A 23,484-nucleotide genomic window follows, 5' to 3' on the forward strand; every position below is an offset into this window, starting at 1 on the left:
GGCAATTTTCAACCTTTTTCATCTCATGGCACACAGAAAGTAATTACTAAAATTCTGTAGCACCCCAAAAAACATATTTTTTGCTGATGCAACAAAAAAGTAGGTATAATTTTGATTGATTTACAAAAATAATAATAACAGTAATTACCTACCCTTTTTGCTCCAAAGTTACTTTTTAAAAAATCAGGTGTATATACACAGGGCCTGGCAGAAGTAACACCTGCTTGAGTGTGGTTGGTAGAGTAACACCATGGGTGTAATAATTTATAGTTTTAACGTGAACATTTCACCTAAAATGTCATATGGTGTGTTTGAGTGTGATACTGTTATGTTGCAGAATTACATGCTTATGATTTTGTAATAAAAAGCGGTGTTATATGTGCTGGACACTATACATATATACATATACATGCATGCACATATGTATGTATTTCTGGTACCAAGAATTAAGCCATCAGATGCAATCTTATTATGCAGTGTGACTAATAAGATGCAACTCTGTTATACAGCCTGTGTATTAATGGTTCAAGACAGAGCATTCACACCAGATAACTGTTGTTGTGTTGGGTGTTGGCATTTTTTAACTTTAAGGGAACACAGGTCAGCGTCCCTGACTAAATAGTCAGGTATTGCATGTTTTAAAAACTCTTGCAGCACACCTGTCAAAATTCGCTGATCTGCATTACTGAACCCCTACCATTTCTTGGACTGTATACTAAGTGTTTTTTGCATGTTTTCTAATCCTTATAATACTGAGAAGTAAAAAGATGAGGACACTGGAGTTTAGAGAAGTTAAAGTCATGATAGATGTTGAATAGAAGAACTAGAATATGAACCCAGGTATAAATTTTGGCCTTTTGAATAGAAAGATATATTTCTGATAGAAAAAGCCATGAAAATTTATAGCCATGACTCTGGGTGGCTTTGAAGAAGCTATTGTGAACCTTCCACCACCTGATTATGTTCCTGACATTTATATCAAGTCATTAAACACTCACCTCCCCTAAATGCCGCAAGTGAAAAACCGAGAAACACAGGGGTCGTCCCTTGGGGGTGGCAGAGCCCACAGGGTCACTGGGAGAGGGTATCAGAGGAGGGTGGTTAGGGAACTGTGGAATCTCTCACCCACTTTTGCTCTCACCCACCAGTGACCAGGAGTAAGACCCGCTGCCACTCAAGAGGGACATTCTAAACCATCAAAGAGGAGTATTTTAAGTGGGTGGCATGTGCTATCTGAAGAAGTTGGCCAGTGACATATTTCAGTGATGTGATGTGGCAAATATAGCCACAGGGAAAGAGCCTGAATTTTCCATAGTCTCATAATTCAGGGCCTCCCCCAAGGGGAAGCAGGTATGAAAGGCTGAAAGAGCCCATTGCCTTGTGAGTAGTGGTCAGGATGGAACACATTCGGCTGGAAGACACGCCTCAGACCAGCAGGTCCCTTGGTCGCTGGAGGTGGGCAGAGGCCAGCAGGCTGCATCCTTAGGCCCCGAAGCTGCAGGCCTTGGGCTCAGCCCCACATGCACAGGTTCCCACCCAGCCCCCTCCTGCTTTTACTGAGCTTTCCGTGCCCCGTTTTTCCCGCCCACAGGGACCTCCTTCCCCAGAGAGAACACACACGCTGCAAGCAGAAAGGCCAAACCTTTAAAGGCCAGTAGTCCCACCCAGTGCCTGCTTTGGCGGAGCTGCTCCCCTCCCCCTGACAGTTTTGCTAGGATTTAGAGGAAGGAAAGAGAAGTAATGTTCATTGAGCATCTACTATGTACCAAGTACTATGTGACCACTTCATATAAGCTCTTTTTCCTAACTCTTAACCAAACCATCAAAACAGGGAGTACTAGCCCCGCTTTAACTAAAAGAAAGCATAGAGTGACTTGCCAAGGTCACACAACTACTAAGTGGCAGAGTTGGGATTTGGAAATAAGTCTGTCTGATGCTGAAGTCTTGATTCCTGCTCTGTAATACTACCTTACAAAAGGGTCAGATGAGAAAGTCACCAGTAGTCACTAAATATCTGGCAAATGCCAAGGCATATGGATACACTTTCACCCTTAATCCTCCTGGCAACATCACTGGTTGGGTTTTATCATTCCCATTTTACAGATGAGGAAACTGCGGCCCAATGATATTACCGTATTTTGCCGTGTATAATGCACACTTTTTTGCCCACATTTTTGAGGGAAAAATAAGGATGTGCATTATACATGCGTAGTACCTGAAATACATTATATTTTTTCTTGTCTTTTGTAACAATCTTTGTTACAGAAAATTTCTTGTACCATAATATGTTAAAAAAGCAATGCTACTATTCCTTTCTAATACAAAAAACAAGTATCTAAACATAACTAAATAAAAATTGAATTAAAACATTAAAATGAAAGATTTTTTTCCTGAAAGTGTAGACAAAAACATGGGTGCACATTGTGCACAGCAAAATATGATAAATGACTGACCCAGGCTTGGCCAGCAAGAGGAACTGAGGAAGGAGGCAAACTTGGGGAGCTGATCATGGGGGAGGGGGTTCTTTCTGTAACCAGTGGCCTGGGTCCCGGCTTGGAGAGCTGGAGCAGATGGGTGGCATGGGCGGGTCCTTGGTGCTGGCACCTCAGCCGGCAGCACTGGGGCCATTGTGACCATGGGTGGCTCCTGGGTATCTGGGGGTGTCCTGGGTGTCCAGACCACCTTCTTGACACCACTGCACCCAGCTGGAGCTCTCGGTGCTCCCTGTCATCCCACCAAAGTGAAGCAAATAAGACGTGGCTGCTTGGGAGCAAAATGAGGCCAAAGCATGTTTTTCCAGGCCTGAAACTCATGAAGGCTTTTTTCATGCTCATGAACATAAATGATTCAGCTTGAAAGGTTTAACAATTCCACAAGCTCCTTTTTCAGGCCTCTCTGTGGTAGAACTTTGTGGGCAGCGCTGTGGGGAGAGAAAGAATCATTAGTACGGGCAGGAAAGAGGCGAGGCCTGAGGGGTTTGGAAGCTCGCTCGCTCGCTCGCTCGAGGCCCAGGGCGAACGCCAGGCTGCTTCCCCCACCCAGCGGTCTGGCTGGGGGCTGGGGATTCTGCGAAGGGAAAAACAACTTTGTGTTTGTGTTGTGTTGATTTAAACTTTCTTCTTTTCCTATTTGTTTTTGTAAGAAAGCTGAAGGGATTCTTTGAGATGTAGTTTGAAAAGAGGGTGATAGACTGCAGGCACCAAAGCAGTGGTTCTTAACCTTGGATGGGCCTCAAAGCCACCTTCTTAACCTGGATAGAATCAGGGGAAAGAAATGCGCCCTTGTTTTCACTGACTTTTAAATTAAAGCAGCACTTCCTCCAAGCTTCAAAATAGGCAACAGGCCACAGTATTACCGGCAGTGCTTTTGTTTCCAGGAGCGGTATCTTCACATCTCTTACGGTAGTTGCCGATACCTTTAAATAGCATTTACGCTTATCGCCACCTAGGAATTAAGATCGTTGTCAGACCTGCTGGTAGCTCTTACTGTTCCGCATGTGAGTAAAGAAGGCCATAAAACACTGTATCTCAGTGTGATAACTACACTTCTGTAGAATCATTTTTCTTTGTAATCTTGTGTTTTCCTTTATTCGCCTAAATGCATTATACTGAGCAGGGGCCTGCGACCCTTGTGCAGCTGCCGTAGGAGTCCATGGCAAGTGGCCAGTGCCTGCCCTGGGGCCTCTTGGTCATTCAGGCATAGACTCGGCCTCTCAGGCAGACGGGAGGTTGTTGAAGAGAATCGGTCTCTTGCATTCCCTTGAGTGGAACCCCCACCACTGTAGATGGAGTTTGACTTGAACTCCAGTTTTCTCAGGTAATGCCAACCTCCATTCAGGTGTTTTGAATCCTAAGGACTGTGAAGACCCACTTGCAGGAAACTAAAGTTTAAACAAATTCTGGTCACTGGCAATGCTGAGGTCCAGGGCCATCTCAGAGGCAAGAGGGCACAAGTGGTCTCAGATCTGCTATTGGACACATGCGTGGCCCAGGGGGGAAGCCTGTGGGCTCCTGCTGCTTAGGACTGGAGTAAAACTTAGGGAAAGGAAGGCTGGGGGCCTTGGCTGCCGCTTGGACGTGTGAAGTTGCCCTGCGAGGTGTCTCCTGACCTCCTTCTCACTCCAAGGTGTATTTCCCCAATGGCCTGGCTTGAGGACACAGACAAGACATCCAAGGGGAGTTTTTGGATGTGTCAAGAGGGATCGCATGCCACACCCTCAGAGCCTGTTCTTGCTCAGAGAAGATGTCACCTGCTCCCCTGAAGAGCCCAGCCCCAAGCCTATGGGATGGAGAAAGATCCAGGTTTCATCACTCCACAGCGCACTCCAGCACCCGTGCTTAGGGATTGAGTCTCAGAACGCCAGACTCTGAGAAACTAGGTCTTGTAGAGGCACCATCTCTAAGTGCTAAGAGTAAGTAGGGATGTGATACATTGATTACTTTTTCTTCCCAAGGCAAAAAGAAAAAACAATTTGAAAGGGTTGGGTTAGGTCAAGTCAGCTCACAGACTCATAAGAAAAGTAAAGAAGAAACCAGCTGAGTAAATATGGAGAAACTCTATCTTCAGTGATGAAGGGAGCATCCTGAATATACCCAAATCTAACTGAGCAGAACATTTTCAGGAGCTTTTGTAATTACTGAAAAGCCAAGACGCTTGTACCCAACCCTGAAACCTACTCTATTTCTATCCTTCACCTGCATTATTCTTTCCCTTGAAGGAATCACACAGCCAATGGTGTGCACAATACCGGGCAAGTTGGGTGCAGGTAGATGACGTGAATGGGACTAAGTTTAATGCTATCACTTGCTTTGTTTGAAATAAGGTGATTTCGTGAGGGTGGAAACACAAAGCTGTGGCTACCCCACAGGGCCCTGATGGGACCCTGTTTGCCGTGGTCACATGGGAGCATCATCCTGGCCTGGAACCCAAGGCACAGGCCATGGCGTCCCCTAGTCCAGAGGCATAAAGACCCAGCGCACTGCTGCCACGGCAATGGCTCTGCTGCCCTCCAAGGCCAAACGCTATTGATCTGGGGCAGATGCCGGCGCAAGGGGAGCTCCGACTGGTTGCATGTGTTACAAAGACTGTCCAAGGCCTGGCAGGACAGGGGGCGGGGATGCACAATGTGGATGAAGACGTGAGCCAGGCAGCTATTTCAGTCCCAGTCTGGAGGAGGAGGAGGAGGAGGAAGGTGGCAGAGACGAGCCTGAGGCATCTGAGTTTGCGGATAACAGGTCAGAAGAGGTAAAGCAGATAAGCCCTTTGGACCAGTGACAAAAAGCTTGTGAGAAACAAGAGCCAAGACCTGCCTTCCCACAGGCATTCCAGGCATGACTTCCTGGAGCTGTCTCCCAGGGGCCCTATCCGTGAAGCGCCCCCTGGGAGGGCCCACCCGGGAGGGCCCACCCTCTCCCCCAGGAGGGCTGGCCGCAGTTCTCCGAGGACCCCCTCCCCATCTCCTCCCGGGCCCTGACTCTTTACAGTCTGGGAGTGCTCTCTGCCCTCGGACACAGCCCAGCCCAGGAGGGCCACTGTCCCTACCCCCGCCCCCTCCATGTTGTTTCTGATGCCCGCCATTCATTGCCCAGAACATTCATTTTAAAAGAGAGAGAAAGCATAAAGGCCTGCCCCACGGGCCTCCCTTCCAGCACCATGGGGTCAAGGCTGGGGTTGGGGAGTGGCCTCCTCCTCTGAGGACCACAGGGGCACCTCTGGCAGGCGACCCTGGAGACTCAACATCAACAAGGACTTATGCTTTATGAAAAATCACTTCGATTCATAAGAAGGCTGGCCCCACCAGACCCCTGAACAGTGAGGGAGGAGTTGTCCAGCCAAGGGAAACGGCATCAAACCTGCTTGGCCGCAGAGACCATAGAGTGGGCAAGACCAGAGAGGGTCAGAGTGGAGAGGCAAGGATTCATGAAATCAGCCGCTGAGCTGTAAGGTGACCAAGCAGAGGGGTGTGGAGTTGGCCTCCTCCCTCTAAATGACGGCCTGAGATTGCTGAGAGGAAAATGCCCCCGACCTGAACCTTGGCTTTCCCAGCATGAGTCTTGACAAGTCTTATAAGCACCTGTTGGTCCTTTGAGCCCGAAAATATTCCTATTCTTACCCACCTTTTAGTGGGGGGGATGGGGGTCAGGGGGGTAGCAGCAGGACAGGCGCCCATTGTCCAGCGGGGAGAGTCAGGCAGGGCCTCACCGGGGAGGAGACGCTTGTGCTGCTCCTTAAAGATGAACCAGTGCATTCTAGAAGCAGGGACCAGGATTGGGGCTTGGGGTGGGTCCGGGGGTCGGACCTGAAAGCAGGCTGGAGACCCGCCAGGAAGGACTCTGTCTGCCACGCAACGTCAGGAGCCAGGCTGGCCGTCTGAAGGTTGCTCAGTGAGTGGGAATGAAGCCTTGAGAGGTCGACACTGCTGAGGGCAGTTCATGGGCCTCGGGGGGGCCCCCCCCGTGATGGAACCTCAGGCTCCCTCTCCCAGGTCACCGGAGGACACAGCCAGTTTTTCACTCACTCCACCGTTGTCGTTTTGTTTTATCACGCCAGTGTCACAAGTGCAGTCTGGCCGTTCCCCGGGCCTGGAGCTCAGCCTGTCTCCTCCCATTAGATGATGATTGAATTAGTCCATCCTCCGTGTTCTCCAGGACCCTTTGGCTCGAGCAGCTTTCAGAACAATTATGATTCGGGATGTGTGTCAACAGGTTTGTGTTGTAGGAAAATAACTTGGGCTGTGGCAAGGAGCCTGGTGGAGAAGGAGAGAGGCTGGGGTCTGGAGGCAGCCTCTGCAGCCACAGTTGCGAGGTGCTGCGGGACCAGCACCCTCACTTTTCGGTGCCTTTGAACCCGAGGGTCCTGTCCGGCCCTTGATGACTTGAACAGCAGCTCTGTTCTGCGTGTGGCGTGCTGACTGGGTCCTGGTGTGTTTGGTGGACGTCAGAACCAGGCCGTGGTTCCCCATGTCCGCCTTGGGAATGGGGGGTGGGAGCTGTGCAGACCCAAAGCCCTCAGAATCATTGGTGGGGGGAGGGGAGAGAGGGCTCCCGCCACTGCTTCTAACTCATTGGGAGAGAGAGGACTTGGGCACATGAAGAAGTTTCCTTTGAAATTAAATATGGTGCAACTTTGCCAAAGGCAGCATCACTCAGACTAAAAGAAAGCATTAGGAAAGCCTGTGGATGCGTCCTGGCAGCAAACGCATCCCTGGAGGAGGGAAGAGGCCCTGTGCGGCGATGCCCAGTCTCCATCCCTGGAGGTCTCCCCAGGAGGATGGGCAGGGCAGGGGGCTGCGTATGTTGGGGGAGGGAGCAGGAGGAGAGGGAGAACTGCAGGACTATTTCTTGAATGATCCCGGCACTAAAGGCTTGGCAGTGAGCGGTGGCCTTGTGGGGTTGCCCAGCCCAGCTGCAGGGTGCATTCCGCGCTCTCCGGGCTGAGTGACTGGGGGGAAATGAATCGGCTGGAGCAGCCCCAGGAGACAGGCTTCTGCAGACACCAGGACTTCGGGATAATAATAGCTGGCATCGGCTCCTGGCTCCCGCCTGGGTTTTTCCATAGGGCAAGCTCTGCATCGTGGGTTAGGCCAGAACCCATGGTGAAGTTTGGGGCCCCTGCCTCCCCTGAGCTGGCTGGAAGTTTCTAGTGCAGCCTCCAGGAGAGGCTGGGGGCGCCCTGCTGTGTGAGAGACAAATGTGTGTTTTTACAGGTTCCTGTGACTGGCCGCTTAAAGTCAAGAGGAACCTGAAAACCTGACTTAGGTTGGGAATGAAGGGGAGACTTCCTGCTGCTCTTCCCCAGCACCGCCCCCAGCCCTCTACGCACCTCGGACCAGGGCCCAGCCTTGGGGACCACACCTTCCCTCAGAGGCAGCTGGCAGCCCCTCTCCCGCCATCCCCTGAGGCCTACTATCTGACATTGTCTCCTCCCGTCCCCTTTCTGGTCCCCCAGCCACTAGCTCCCAGGGTCGCCCTTATCTCCAAAGAGCACTGAGTGGTTTTGGCAAGTGCCAGCCCGGCTGCGTCTTACCCATGACCCTGGTAAGTGGCTCCATCTTACGCCTCCCTCCCCATGTCTATAAAGTGGGGCTTCACTTGCTCGCCTGGGGAGATGGTGAGGATGAGATGATGGATGCCGAGTGGCCAGGGACCCCCAAGTAATTGAATTGTGTTGATCTGTTCTTGCCCCTTATGTGCCCGCTTGTCCTCCTTGAGCAAATGGCCAGCCTGGGCCCCCTGTCGTCCTGTGTGACTCTCTCCTGCCTCCCCCAACAGCAGAGGGCTTCTGGGTGAAGCAGGTGGTTGCCTTGCGCTGGTGGATTGAGGGCCGTGGCGGGGCTGACATTCCGGGCCTTTTCAGTAGGAAAGGTATTCATTGCTAGAACGAGACCCACTGGCCCAAACCTGAACTTGGAAAGTTATTCAAGCCTTCACACAGAAACCGGCTGAACCGCTGGGAGCTGAGCTGTGCAGATAGAGCTGCGCCCTGGGGCTTAATCCTGGGGCCCGGGCTTTGTGCCCAGCAGCACCTATTATCTCTTATAATCTGTGCCACAACCTCAGAGGTCTTTCATTTTATGGACAAGGAAACTGAGGCACAGAGAGGCTCAGTAACTTGCCCCAGAGCATCCAGCGCATAAGTGAACCTGTTTTCAAGTCCAGCACAGACCTCAAAGCCCTAGTCTTGCCCTCATGGCACCCCAGGTGGCACTGAGCGCCACGCAGCTGGATGGGCTGGAGGAAACACAGGCGTGACCCAGCAGTGTGACAAGTGCAGCATCGGGGCTGGGGAAGTGTGGGAGGTGACCACACCTTCACAAGGTGACCCGCTGTCAAATCAAGACAATTGGTCCCCACAGTCCACTCATCCCTGTGTAACCACCTCTGCTCGGAGGGCCAGGGCCAGAGAACAGCCCTGCGTCTGGGAGGGACACTCCTGTACCTCACAGCCTGTACCATCCGCTCATCCGGGGGACATTCAGGGTCCAGCGGCACCACTACCCCATGCCTGGGGCCAGGAATGACCATCCACCAAAACCTCGAGTAACCAGAGTGTGACTCAGGTGCCAGAGGCCGGAGCTTCCCCGTTGGTGGCGGGCTCAGTCAGGGAACCCTGTTCTCATTTCTGGGTTCAGCATCCTTCAGAATGTTCCAGTGCCTCCCCGCCGACCTCCCCTCTGCCACCTCCCCCAGGGAGATGCTGAAACTGAGGAGCAGAGGCTGGATGTGTGTGGAAGATCCGAAACAGGACACTGGGGCTACAGGCTGTTGGGGGCAAGGACAGTATTAGATTCCTAGGGCTGTGGTAACAAAGTGCCACAAACTGGGTGGCTCAAGAAAAATGGGTATCTTCCAGATCGGAAGGCTAGACATTCATAATCAAGGTGTCGGAAGGGTTGGTTCCTTTGAGGGCTATGAGGGAAGGACATGTGCCAGGCCTCCCTCTGGGGCTTGTAGATGGTCATCTCTCCGTGTCTTCAGATCGTCTTCCTTCCATGTGTGTCTGTCTCTGTATCCAAATTTCCCCGTTTTATAAGGGCATCGGACATACTGCAGTAGGGCCCATCCTAATGATCTCATCACCTTAAATAATTACATCTGCAATGCCCCTGTCTCCCAATAAGTCACCTTCTGAGGTACCAAAGGTTAGCATTTCCATATATGACTTTGGGGAAAACACAGTTCAACCCCTAACTTTGTATTTGGAGGCAGCAGGATGCAATGGAAAGACTGAGGCATCAGAATCTTGGGTTTGAATATTAGTGTTTTAAACTCTGTTGATGACCTTCGGTTCTGAGTCTGAATTTCCTTATCTGCAAAATAGAGATTGATGAACAGTTCATCTAGTCATCTATTCATTCCTTCTTTGTTCTTTTAATGGATGGCAACTGTGTGCAAGCACAGGCTGGGGAGATGCAGTCGTGGCTGACCTCAGAGGGTGACTGTGGGATCGGCGGGCCACCCAAAGCCTGTGCAGGTGCAGACACACAGCGGGTGCTCTCTGAGCCTCCCCTGCTGCCCTCCCCACCCCAGCTGCAGCGGGCAAAGCTGCTGCCTCAGCTGCTGAGGGCCAGCAGGTTTTAGCTGGTGGCAGTGCCCCAAGCTCCTGTTTCGTGTGCCCTCACTCCTTCCCCTGAAGATGTCCTTTCCAGAGCCCTGGGTCCAAGAGGAGGCTGTGGGCAGCCCAGCCCTGGAGAGTTCCACCCACATGGCCTCCTCCTTCTTCAGGCCTCTTAAAAATAAGGATGTCTGGGCCTCCTGAGGAGTGTGGGCAAAGCGCCCCTGGCTAGCGTGAGACGGGAAGCATGGCAGCCTAAGGGCCACGGGGAAGCCATCCCACCTGGCCCGCTGCCCCACCTTCCCCCACGTAGGCGTGAGGGCAGCCGCTCAGGGTCACGTGCTGTTTTCCTCCCCTCCTTTGGGCTCCTGCCTCCCCGGAGCTGCAGTCCTCTGATAATCTGAACGGGAAAATCAAAGACGCAGAACAGCCCTTTCTCCATTTTCCACTATGTCATGACAGTGTCAAGGCACCAGGGCCATTTCCAGGCCCAGCCTTCTGCCAAATCTGTGTTATGTTCCCCACCAGCCCCACCTCCCTGGGGCTCTGGCCAGAGCTTTCTAAATATAGCTCTGCCCTCAGGACAACAAAGACACTATCTTCGGAATGGCTTCTGTCCGGGATGGCCAGCCTCAGGCTGAAGGGAGGAATGGGGACAGACAGGAAGTGACTGGAAGAACAGGGACTAGAGAGGAGCTGCAGTTCATAAGTGACACTGAGGCCCAGACCCCCAGGGCCCGTGGCCTTGGCCCCAAATTCCTGCTTTCTCTCTGCAGGGATGTGTGGGGCTCAGGGCATGGTCCTGTCCCTGAGGAGGCTGATTAGTGCTGAAGGGGAAGAAAAACGACCTTCCAGGAGGAAGAGAAAGAGCCTAACTTTAGTATCTGACCCACTGGTTTGAACTCCCAACTTCACCTCTCAGCTGGGTGACTCTGGGCAGATACTTCACCTTAAATGTCAGCTTCCACATCTGTGACATGTGGATAATAAGACCCATGTGGAGGGAATTAAGGAGAACTTGTGACAAGCGGCAGGTGCTGGTGGCCCTCCAGACGGTGGCATGCTGGAGGCTCCGAGGGCAGGGGTGGCGGCCGCCCCCTCCCCTCTCCCTGCCTGGGGGCACTCAGGCGCCTGCCTTCTGCACTGCTGAGTGTCTCTAATTTCACTTCTGGGTGGGAGGGGAGGACAGGGGAGGACCCACCCATGTCCTCCCCTCCCACCCATTAAGTTTTATTTACTGGGGGAGGATCTGACCTGTTTCCCAGGCCTCTGACACCAGGAAATGTGGGATCCTGCCCCCTACTAGTAAGGGGTCCTCAAGAGACACCCCAAACTAACAATCTTACTGTGTGGGAAGCCTGGTCTGCACACGAGAGGCCACTCTGCTCCAGGAACTTTACTCCTATGGGCATATGGGCTCCTTTATCCACACATGCTCTGGATGCAGATAAGTCAGGGCGCAATGTGACATCCACAAGTGCTGACAGGGAGGAAGATGGGGAGTTGCTGGTGGGAACATTAGCCCCTGTTTGGATCTGCCTTTCTGCTAACAAGGTAGCCCCCTGGTTGGGGCGCTCCCCAGGGTACTAGGTCACATGGCTATTAGGTGGCAAGACCAGGATTTAAAGTGTGTGCTCTTTTGGCCTCTAGGGTTCATGCTTTGGAGCTCAGAGTTTTCCCGTATGATCGCAATTCTTAGAGAGTTTTCCTACGGGTTCCTGGGAATGCACATCCACAGCAGACAAGCCAGGGGACTGTTAGAACAAAAGCACTGAACTTTCCCATTGGCGGACCCCTCGTAGTAGCAAAAACATGTCAGCAAAGGGACCCAGGAGCTTCGTTGTACTTCAGTGTTTCAAAAGTCTTTAGCAAGTTCCATGCCAAAATATTTTCCATATCTGCAAAAAAAATTAATTGCTTCACTGTGGCTTTGCAGGGAATGCTTTGTCATGTGTAGGAGCCAGTTTAAGGAAAGAAAAATGTCCCTAAAGATGAATGCGGGCTTTTCTTTCAGAGAATTGTAAACAGTGGGGTCTCACAGGGATTGGTGCTAGAAAGCCTCAGCTCGTATTTTTTTAAATTAAGGATCTGGAAGAGGAAGCATATAGTGAAAATTCCCAGTCAACAGGATTCTTGGGAAAGGAGAAGTCAAATGAATGGAATCTGTGTTTTTTGCTTTGGTTCCCAAATCGTTGCTAATGATCAGCATTTTGTCAGCCAGTTTGCCATGGTAACATACAAGTGATTTTATACATTCAGCACATATCTGCCATGTGCCACTATGTGCCAGGCTCTGGGCTGGGCAACAGCACATATCATACATATTGCCATTCTGCTTTACAAAAGTGGGGTTTCATGGTTCTTCCACTTGCTTTTATTTACTGATGTAAATGTTACAATGCGAAGAACAACCTCCTTCTTTTTCATGTCTGCCCAGTGGCATTTCCGGTGGGATGACTATGCACCAATTTAATTGGTTCCCTCTTTTTGGCCATTTCCATTATTTCTGGACTAGAAATAATATCACAATGTAGCCTTAAACACCCCTATACTCAGATATTTATACATGTGGACAAGTGTTTCTGAGGATAGTCACCTGGAAGGGAAATTGGGTCAAAGTATACATTTGTTTAATTTCTTTTTAAGATTTTATTTATTTATTTTCAAGAAAGAGAGGAAGAGAAACATCAGTGTGTGGTTGCCTCTCGCGTGCCCCCCACTGAGGACCTGGCATGCAACCCAGGCATGCACTGTGACAGGGAATCGAACTGGGGACCCTTTGGTTAGCAGGCCGGTGCTCAATCCACTGAGCCACAGCAGCCAGGGGACATTTAAATTTTGATAGATTCTGATGAATTGCCTCCAAAAAACATCTAGCTCCATTCTAATATCCCCAAAGTGTCTGGTTCTGCTCATTTCCTCAAATCCCTACCAACATTGGATATTAAATTACTTTCCTATTGCGACAGTAACTGCTTACTATACAGTTGGTGGTTTAAAAATAACACAAATTTATTATCTTATGGTCTGCAAGTCCGAAGTCCAGCAGGAGTCTCCCGGATGGGAACCAAAGTGTCAGGCCGGCGGCGCTCCTTCCGGAGGCTCCAGGGGAGGCTGTGGGGAGGCTGCTCCTGGCCCGGGCTCTCCCGCTGCAGAGCCGGCGCAGTCTGGTTGGCTGGTGGCGTCTTTCCCACGTGGCGTCGCCCTGACTCTGTTTCTGCCCCTCTTCCATCTTCCTAGCCCCTTACAGAGATTACATGGGGCACACCTGAAAAATCCAGGGTTCTCTCCTTATCATCAGGTCAGCTGATGAGCAACCTTAGTTCCTTCCATCTGTGACTATGTCTCCTTGCCATGTAGCATGATGTGTCCACAGGTTCCAGGGAGGAGGATGTGGACACTTTAGGTGGGGGCTGTATTCTGCCTATCAGAGATATTATCAACCTTTCTCATTGTTTCCATTTAAGTGAAAACAGGGTACCTTGCTCTTTTAAGTTGCATTTTCTTGGTTATTGGTGAGGTCAAACATCTTTATCTGTGTGGAAAGGAAAAGCAATTTGTTACTGGGAGTTGTCTGCTTATCCCCTCTGTCTCCTTTTCTATTGAGTAGCCTTTAAAAAAAAAAAAGAATTATAAATTCCTTGAGGGCAAGGACTTTCTTATATTGGTCCCAGTGCTCCAAACCGTGGCTGGGTTCAGAAAAGACAGTCAATGCCTGTGGGCTGGCCCTCCCTCCCATCCCATTCTTGTGCTATTCTGCTTAGGCAGAAATGCCCGGACGCTTCCAGCTGAACTGGCAGAGTTGGGTCCATGTCTAGGACAGCGTGGTGGCTGAGACAAAGCTCGTCTTGTGGTTTCCTTACAGCCCAGTGGACGTAGGCCATAGGGGCTCTGGGGTCAGACAGACTCAGTGCCCGCCCCCAGCTCAGCTTTTGGCTCGGGCAGCCCTTTCACCCGCTGCCCCCCAACACTCAGCCTTAGTTTTCTCACATGTGAAACAGTGATGGTGGCACGCTGACATTTTAGGGTTGTTGGCATGGGAACAGGGACAAACACCGACTCCTTTGAGAAGGACCCTGCTTGCCACAGTGATCAGTGGGCTGACATGAGTCAGACTTGGGGGAGACACAGAGAAGAGCAATTTTTGGACATTTTGCAGGGCGCCAAGGCGACGTGCTCTCCTTTGATATTTTAAAAGGACTTACAGGGAAGATGTAACTTGCTTTTCAGGGATGCTGGGTGTCAGCCCTTGTTTCCCCTGGAGCCCCTGGGGCAGAGTGGTGGCTTGTACCCCATCTCCACGTTGGCCTCCACCCTGTTACCCTTCAGACGGGGCCGTGGGAGGCTGGAGTCTGGTGGGGCGCGTAGTCTTCCTGGCTGGGCAAGCCTGCGTGGTGAGCGGAGCAGGAACCTCTGAGGTGTGCCAGGCTGGGGGTCGGTACCAGGGCTGGGGTTGCAGAAGCCAAGCCTGCAGCCACCCTAGATCAAATGCACCCCCTCTCAGGCCTGCAGTGTTGGCCGGGGTACACCCAGACCTGGACCGGGGACACTACCACTTCCCTATAACAGAGCCCGTGAGTTCTCTAAGCGGCCTGGCCAGCACCCCCCCGCCGACCCCGAGCCTACCCACACAGCCTGGCCCCCACGGGGCCCAGGAGGCCCCGTTGGCAGGCTCTTCGTCCACCCCATGAGCACTGCTGCCTCAGTTCACAGAGCGGAGTGGGGACTAGCCTGGACCACACAGGCCAGCGCCTGCCACCTGGGCCTTTCCAGGTCCAGCCCCACACCTGCTTTCAGGACGGAGCATGCCCTGGTCAGAGTCGGGGCACAGGTCCCTCCCTCCCCCAAGAACCTTCTGCAAGGTTTGCTAGGGCCCCAGAATCCCTGCCTCAGGAGGGCCTTTCTCACCCACAAGCCTCTGACGGCTGCATCTGGAGCCCTGAGCCCCTTCTCCCGGGGCCAGTGGTGGAAAGAGTCCCCCTACCCTGAGCTAACTGCCCTGTCCCGGGGGCCTCCCTTTTCAGCCTGCAGCACAGGAACAGCCATCCCTGCGGCTCCCTGCTGGAGGGGTCACAGGCCGATCAGGACGGGGGTCCTTGTCATGGCCTCCCCGCTTCTCCTGCCCTTCTTTCCTTCACAGCTGCCAGTTCCTAGGTCTGAGCTGACATAGCCCTGCTCCTGCCAGTGACCCTCCTGTGACCTCCCTCTCTGGACCTCAGTGCCGGACAGATTCCCTTCCTTCCTTCCCTCCCCCATTTCACCAGCCAAGTGGGGCCGGCAGCAGGGAGAAAGCACCTGGGCTGGCGGAATGGCAGCCACGCCCCCTCCCTTTTGGAAGCTGGCAGCTGCCTTTGTCTGTCAGTCAGACCCAGGACCCTGAGGTGGGCTCCCTGTGGCCACCCTTTTCCTTCTCTGTCAGCAAGGCCCCGCTGAACTGCAGCCCCTCCTGTGCAGCCGCCCGGGGTCTGGAACTCATTAGCTCTTTTTATTAAATCCATCTGCTCTGTGCTGAAGAATGGCCCTGGGTCTCTGTGCTTCCCACCCGGGGTGTGAGGGGAGGCTGCACACAGAGACGATTGTGTGGACTGGGTGTGGCACCCGAGAGGGCAGAAGCCTGGCGCGCTGTGTGGGTGAGGGCCCTGCCAGCCCGGGGGGCGGGGGGTGGACAGTGCAGAGTGAGCCCAGGGAGCGGGCAGGGCTGCGAGGGAGGGGCGTCTGGAGGCTGTCCCTGAGCCCGGAGCCTGAGGGGCTGAGACGGGGATAAATGGGGCTTTGCCCCTTTCGGGCCTGGCGGGTTGCTGACCTGCCCTTCCTGATGAAGCTGCCCTCCCCGCCCCCACCCAGGAGTGCATCATTGACGAGGACTGCGGGCCCCGCAGGTACTGCCAGTTTGCCAGCTTCCAGTACACCTGCCAGCCGTGCCGGGACCAGCAGACAGTGAGTGTGTCCAGAGGTGTCCGGGGCTGCGGCCCCAGGGCCAGGGGCGGCCAGCAAAGAGCCCTGGGGGAGAAGGCCAGCAGCCCCACGGTCTCAGCTGGGCTTCCTGGAAGCCTCCCACGGAGCTCCACTGTGTCCCTACTCAGGAGAGCCTGTCCATGATGGCCAGTGGGGCCGACTCCTGCAGTGACCGGGATGCCATCTGCAGACCTGCTGCCTCGGGGACGGCAGGGGGAGGTCCACACCCGCCCCTTCCCCTGGGCACGCCCGTCCCGTAGACACAGCCAGGGACACGGCAACAGCCCCTGGGCAGGGAAAGGGCAGCCTCTCGCCCCCCTGGCCTGCAGCCCGCTGGCCAGATCTTTCTCCAGCCTGCCCCGTCAGAGACGGCAGAAGGAGGGTCCGGAAGAAGCCAGAATGCTTCCGTGATGGGGCTTTTTCAGAGAAGCGCAAACCAGGGGAGCAGAGACTCTTCCGCCACCCAACAGATGTTTGGAAAAAGCCATTCGGCCTCAGACTTTTCGTGGCCTTTTTCATCATTAAGACAGTAACACAGCACGGTGACAAGTTTGGAAAAGAGAGGGCTCCCTGCTGCTACCCATCCCGGCCTCATCCGTGGTTAGGGGCCGCAGTTGTCCCTCCCAGCCTGTCCCGCTGGGTGCCATCATTGGGCATGGCCCTGGGGAACCCGCTTTGCTCTCTAATTGCCATTCCCCACGTGTGACTCCAGGCCCACAGCACCCACGTGCCTGACATTCCCTTGGCCTTCCTGGGCTCGGGCCTTAATGTAGTCAGCTTACAAGAATCACATGGCCGCCTGCATCTGTGGGCTCTAAGCCACCTTCCTTCCTGACCTAGGGGCCTCATACGAAGGAGGCAGGGCACGAGTCTGTGGGCGAAGCACAAAGACACGCCACATCCTTTAAAGGCGAAATATCTCAGGCTGTGCAGGAAGACTGAGATTCATTCATGCATCCCCTATTCGTGCCACTTTCCCAGTGTTCTGACCCTTCGCGGCTGCCTTACCGACCCTGCTCCCGTGGCTTCCACAAATCCCCCCGCCCTGACCTAGGCCCTCAGTTTCCCCCTCTGTGCAGTGGGACGATGCGAGTTAGCTCACCTGTAGTATCTTCAGGCTCTCCCAGGTCTGTGAGGCACAGGCTGTTGTATTTTCCCACCTCCAGCTCTGCACCCGGGACAGTGAATGCTGTGGAGACCAACTCTGTGTCTGGGGTCATTGCACCCAAGCAGCCACCAAAGGGAGCAACGGGACCATCTGTGACAACCAGAGGGACTGCCAGCCTGGGCTGTGCTGTGCCTTCCAGAGAGGTGGGTGGTTCCCTTTTGGGTGCAGGGTATAAGCCCCGTCCCAAGCTTCTACCCTCCCACTCTACCTCACTCCCCAGGCCTGAGGTAGCACCTGGCTCCCGTCCTGTTTCCTGTGAACTGGATGGCCCTCTTCTGTCCCCATCTTCCATGCTCACGGCCCCTCCCAGGGGAGGTCGGCTCAGGCACCCTCCCGTCCCACAGGTGTTTCTAAAAACCTCTCCCTTAGCCAACTGCCCCATCCCTCCGGTCCACCTGGTACTTGCTGCTCCTGCAATTTCCCTCAAGGATGGCTTTCTGGCTGTCACTCCTCTGGAGGTTGCAGCCACTCCTGATCTGTCACTTTAGTTAGACTCTCCAGTCCACCTTCCAAGCCTTGGCCAGCTCCAGCTGACCTGTCCTCCTTCTCTCTTTACTACTCCTCAGCCTCTTTAGGAATTTCACTGCCCCAGCCTGAGCCCAGCCCCAGGCTGTTGTTGGTGCCGTGCCCCAGCCTTGAACACCCTTCTTCCTTTCTTAATTTCTCCAGACCTTTGGCCTCAAAATCCACCACAAGCCCGCCTCTTCCAGGCAGCCCTCCCAGCTCATCCTCTCTTGAGCCCATATTGCCATTCTTGTTTCCTCTCATTCCACTTCTTCAATCTTGATGTGCACATTGGGGTTGAGGGGGGAAAGTGGGAGGCTGCACCCCCTTTTTCTGCTCCCCCTCCCGGTGCCTGCCTTGGTGCTGTGGCGTCGGGGTGACTTTGGCCGGTTCCAGGCCTGTTGTTCCCTGTGTGCACACCGCTGCCCATGGAGGGTGAGCTCTGCCATGACCCGGCCAGCCGGCTTCTGGATCTCATCACCTGGGAGCTGGAGCCGGAGGGAGCTTTGGACCGATGCCCATGTGCCAGTGGCCTCCTCTGCCAGCCTCACAGGTGAGGCCCCACCTGCCCTCCTCGTCAGGGGCCAAGCGGGGATGAGATTCCACCCAGTGGGGGCTCTGGAGCAGGAGCAGGGGGAAAGCATGGATTCAGTTTAGCACGGGTTTGATCTGACATGTCCTTGGGTCTTCCGGACAGTGGGCTTCAATAGCTGTCAGACCTGTAAGTCTGGGGCTGGGGAGAAGGTGTGGCCGGGGACCACTCATGCAGATGGAAGTTGAAGCCTGGTGAGTGGGTGGTTGGGGAAGAGGGTGTGGAGGGAGAGGCGTTGAGGGCTGAGGGGAGCCCAGACCCACCACAACAAAGAACAAGTGGAGAAGGAGCCCGCAGAGGTGGCCAAGAAGGTGCAGTCAGAGAGGTAGGAGGGAAACTGGGAGAGTCGCCCCCACAGTGGAGGACGCCAGCAATGGTTGGAAGCTGCCAAGAGACCGAGAGGCACCGGGGCTGCACCACGGCCATGTCTCAGCGCGCATCTCCCTGGACCTCTCAGCAGCCGCTACTCAGCCTTCTCTCCCCGCAGAATCCAGGGTAGCCTGGCCGATGGCACCCGTCCCTGCCCCACAGGCCCCAGGCACCGCACAGGCACAGGTTTGAGGCGGTGAGGTCCTTCCTGTCCCACTGCCTGGGGCTGCTCCTGCCTGGAGGCCCAGATGGGCAGCGGGCTGTACGTTCGCAGACCCCCATGTCCTCCTCCTCAGGGCCTGCCCCTGGGATGCAGAGCCTGAGAGGGTTGCTCGCAGGAAGACAGACCCTAAAGGCGAGGGGAGCTGTTCCTTGAGTACGTACTCCGAAAGCGAGCTTCCAGGGGCAAGCTTTTCAAAGCAAGGTATTGACAGGAAAGTTAAGACTGTTGAAGAGATGTTAGAGGAGGGTTTGTGAAGGTGAGACTGGAAGACACGCCAGCAGCAGCATGAGGTAGAGGCTCCGTCTCAGGCCCAGGCTCCCCACGTTGAGAGCCCAGCTTTGCCCCTACGGGGAGATGTGGCCCTCAGCTGAGCTGCAGCCCTGTCTCTCCGCAGCCACAGCCTGGTGTATGTGTGCAAGCCGACCTTCGTCGAGAGCCGCAGTGAAGACGGCGAGAGCCTGGTACCCAGGGAGGCCCCCGGGGATTACGGGGATGGTGGCTTCATTGAGGAGGTGCGCCAGGAGCTGGAGAACGTGGAGAGGAGCCTGTCAGTGGAAATGGCTCTCAGGGAGCCCGATGCCACCTCTGAGCTGCTAGAGGGAGAAGAGATTTAGACCCGGGCTTGTTCTCCGGGTAGACGTGCAATAGAAGTAGCTAATTTATTTCCCCAGCTGTGTTCTCTAGGTGTTGGCTCACCAGACTTTTTTCCATGGCCTCTTCCCAGAACATTTTCCCTCTGGCCTGAAACAAAATGAGGTGCTGCGCACTTGCCCAGCCGCCCCAGGCTGCACGCCACGCATCCCAGTTCTGATGCCTGGAGAAGGTACCAGTTCTGGTGTGGGGGTGAAGGCAGAACAGGGATGCTAAGCTGGTCCAAGTTATTGGCTACTTTGCCTCTGCTGGTTGGCAGATGGCACATTTCATTTTGTTCTACATCCCCCGGGAGGGGATGGGAAAGGATGCAGGATTTCCTCATGATGGGTTTTGAGGAAATGTTGATGCTTATACAAGTGGAGTATTGTGCCCTGTTCTGCAAATATAAACCTGGGGGAAATGCAACAAATGAGTTTTTCACCCAGTTCCTCACATGGGCATAGGTAAGCGGTGCCTTCAGCTGCTGCAGGTGAAACATGCTGCTCATTCATCCAGCTTTTCAGCAGTCTCTCCGCCCCCGCCTCTGCGCCAGGTGTGCCGCTCCCCGTCCACGATCAAGTCATGCTGTCACCGCAGCCGGTGAAAGGGGCGTTGTTCTCGCCAACTGTCAGCATCGCAGAGGCTCCGAGACGGCACGGGGCTTGCCCAAGTCGCACAGCTAGTGCAGACCAGAGCAGGGGCCCCCCCGGGTGCGGCTCCAGCCCGTGCTCATCTCGCTGCTCCCCACAGCCTTTGGTGCCACCGAAAGTACCCCCTAAAAGGGGAAGGAATGAGGCCTTTCCTTTTTCTGAGGCACGTCGGGAATTAAGGTCGAACTAGTTCACACATCTCTGGAAGAGTGAACTTCTACTCTTAGAAACAGCGTTCTCCCCAGTGAGGGGACGGCCATCGTCCTAGTGGTGACAAGTGGTATTGACACTGTCCCCCACGGCAGTTAGTTACGTTAGTAACTTTGAAGGTACATGATTGGAGAATAATATTTAAGTTAACTTGCTAGAAACAGTACTTAGGTAATTGTAGGGCCAGGGTTATAAATGAAATTTGCAAAATCACTTACCAGCAACTGTGGACCATTATCGACCACATGGAGAAATTCAAACCATGCCAGGCTCTGTGAAATATGGTTGTAATATCCGCACTGAGAGCACTGAACTGTATGCTGTCCCACAAATGATATTTTCAGGTGTCATGGACTGTTTCCATCGTGTATGCATCCAGAGTTATTAAATTTTAAATTTGCACACAATTGTATAAGCATGCTTTCTTCGAGTTTTAAATTATGTATAAACACATACGTTGCTTTTAGAAATGAAGCATAAATCACTTAAACAACTCTTTTGAAGTTCTTGGACTTTTTTCCTTTTGACTTTGAGTAAATATAAAAACCCTTTCCGTCAGAAAAAATAAAATAGAAGTGATCTGTGTTGTATATAAAAAAAAAAAAAATTTAAAAAAACCCTCTTCCATGTAAGTAAATTTTCCAGATGACTAAAGCACGAAAATATTTTAGAAATGTTAACCATTTTTGGATGGGAATTAGTCTTAAGAGTATCAACGTTTCACTGTCTTCTGAAAGAGTAAATGGAATGTGTATGACTTTTTTTCCTTGAGAGCCTGCTTTAATCAAACACAGTTCTGGCCCATAACAGTAGGATTTTCAAGGACTGTAATAATAAAGCTACTGTATATTGAGGTCAGCTGGGTGGCAAGTGAGTTAAATAACATCTATATTAACTCAATCTTCATTGGCTTCATGATTATTTTCATTTAACAGGTGAAGAAATGGAGGCTCAAAAAGATTAAGTGATAGAGCTGGAAGTCAAACAAAAACAGTATGGAGTATAGTATGCCCAGAATCAAGTGATAATTTGAATATCAAATATAGCGTTGTTTTCTCTTCAGTGTTACAAGTCATCAGGACCATTTCACATGCTTATTATTCAACGGCTATTTACAGAGAGCCTGCTCAGAGCCAGGCACTGTGATGCGCTCTGGGGGTGCCAAGCTGATCCAGGCAGGGTCCCTTCCCTGAAGGCACTTAATGAAGGGGATGCACTAAACCCAGCGCTGGTATCGTAAGCAGTCAACGTGATATGGTAGCAGAATGTTATGGTGCCTCAAAAGCATTTGGCTTGGGAGGCCTAGCCTGGGAACTGGCTCTCAATGATGATTTGAGTTGATAAGGAGGCCAGGAGGAATAGGGAAATGCATTCTGGGTCATGGGTAGAGGGAGGGAGGCAAGAAGGCGGGATAGTTTGTAAGGGAAACTGCAAATAATTCAGAGTGGCTGGAGGACAAGGTAAACTTGAGCAAGTATTTGGAGGAGAGGTTGAAAATTATTTCCATCAAAAAATTTATCGAGCATCTCCCATGTGCCGGGCCCCTATGTTAAGAGCCAGGGAGACCATGGGACATGAGATAAAATTAGGTTCCTCCCTCAGGGAGCTGGCATGCCGGTGTATTATCTTGCTCTACTTTGCCATGATAGCCAGCAACAACATAAGCACAGGAGAGGCTTTGCAAAGTAGTTGGCTGAAATCCACATATACAGTAGTTCTTTACTCAAAACACTAAATGGAAGGGGGTAAGGGTTCGGTGGTGTTTGGTACCTGAATCTCACTGCCTGCGTTTCTCTGGGATCCAGAGTTGCTGCCATGGGAGACGGGCCAGATGTTGTGTCAGCTACCCAAGGCTGTCCCCGACCCTCTTCCCTCCTCTTCCACCACCACAGAGGCTGGAAAAGCCCTGTCCCCCCTGCAGCGGGGGGTGACCACATGACCCAGTCTGGGACCAACGCGTGTGAGGGGAAGGCTGCCAAAGAGTCTTCTGGGAAGGCTGTTTTTCCTGAGGGACAAAAGGAAAAAGGCCTCACTCTCGACTCCCTTCCCTGGTTCCCTGCCTTTGAGTCCAGCGGTTTAGGATGTGCCATTTGACACTGTGGCAGCATCTCGTGGTCAGTCACGTGATAGGGATCAAAGTGGTGTCAGCAGGGCGGCACTCTTCACCGGAGGCTGTGGGGGAAGAAACCAGTTCCTTGACTCTTTTAGCCTCTGGAGCTCACTCTCATCCCTGGTCTCACGGCCCCCTTCACCTTCAAAATCAGCAACGATAGGTAGAGTGCTTTTCCTGACTCACCTCACTGGTTCTCCGCAGCTGGGAAAGGTTTTTGACTCTTCAGGACTCAAAGGATTAAATTGGGCCCACCTAGATAATCCAGAGTAATCCTTTCCTGTTAGAGCTCTTAACCTTAATCACATCATTCAGGGGCCGATACTCTGCCTCCCACGGAAGGATAAGACTCTGAGCCCTTGAAGACAGTGGAGGGGAGAGCAATCCTGCGACCAGCCATATCCGGACTCCTCTTTGAGCAAACCACCAAAAATGATGATAAAACTGCTGTTAGTCTTTTCATTATTGGAAATCTCAAGCATTCCTAATATAGGAGATACGACCCCCATGAACAAAGGCCAAAAGGGGAACAAAGTGGAGCTTTATGAATCCCAACCCACCCACTCTTCCACCCCCCCGGGGTACAGCTCTGGAAAAAGCAAGATCAGGAAAAGAAATGTTGGGGCGTGAGGTGCACGCTGTGCGTCTCTGCCCTCCCCTCCCCACAGACGAGAGAGCGGATTCACCCGCACGGCGCGCAACGAGGGGAAGAGTGTGACGGGACAAAAACGGGGGCTGCCGACTCTTCCCCCCAATGTCTGGCGTGTCCTGCCTCACTAGGCCTGGTTCTTCGGGCTTTTGACGCCGTCGGGAGAAAGGGGTGCAGGGCAGAAGGATGAGAGCTGGAGAGAAGCAAGGGGCCGGCTGGGCTGTGAGGGCAGAGAGTGGGCTCGGGGGGAAAGTGAATGTCCCTGTGGTCGGCGGATCCCGTTCGGAGAGTCAAGACAGGCAACTAGATTGTCCCGAGATTATTTTTTAGATCATTCGACTGGGTTTCTGAAGTTCAGAGGCCGACAG

At 53.0% G+C, this 23,484-nt stretch overlaps 1 protein-coding gene across 1 annotated transcript in view; it reads left to right on the forward strand.

The window, feature by feature from the left end:
- Window positions 1-20,822, forward strand: part of DKK3 (dickkopf WNT signaling pathway inhibitor 3) — a 41,324-nt gene extending 20,502 nt beyond the window's left edge. The window contains exons 5-8 of the mRNA XM_054586098.1: window positions 15,898-15,990; window positions 17,175-17,319; window positions 18,077-18,233; window positions 19,259-20,822. Of these exons, the coding sequence (XP_054442073.1) occupies window positions 15,898-15,990; window positions 17,175-17,319; window positions 18,077-18,233; window positions 19,259-19,478 (615 nt within the window). The 3' untranslated portion in view covers window positions 19,479-20,822. The remainder of the gene's footprint in view (window positions 1-15,897; window positions 15,991-17,174; window positions 17,320-18,076; window positions 18,234-19,258) is intronic.
- Window positions 20,823-23,484: the final 2,662 nt, after the last annotated feature.

The sequence above is a fragment of the Pteronotus mesoamericanus genome, unplaced genomic scaffold (assembly GCF_021234165.1).
Source record: "Pteronotus mesoamericanus isolate MK-2021 breed Mesoamerican mustached bat unplaced genomic scaffold, CSHL_Meso_final contig_90, whole genome shotgun sequence".
NCBI classification, from domain to species: Eukaryota; Metazoa; Chordata; class Mammalia; order Chiroptera; family Mormoopidae; genus Pteronotus; species Pteronotus mesoamericanus.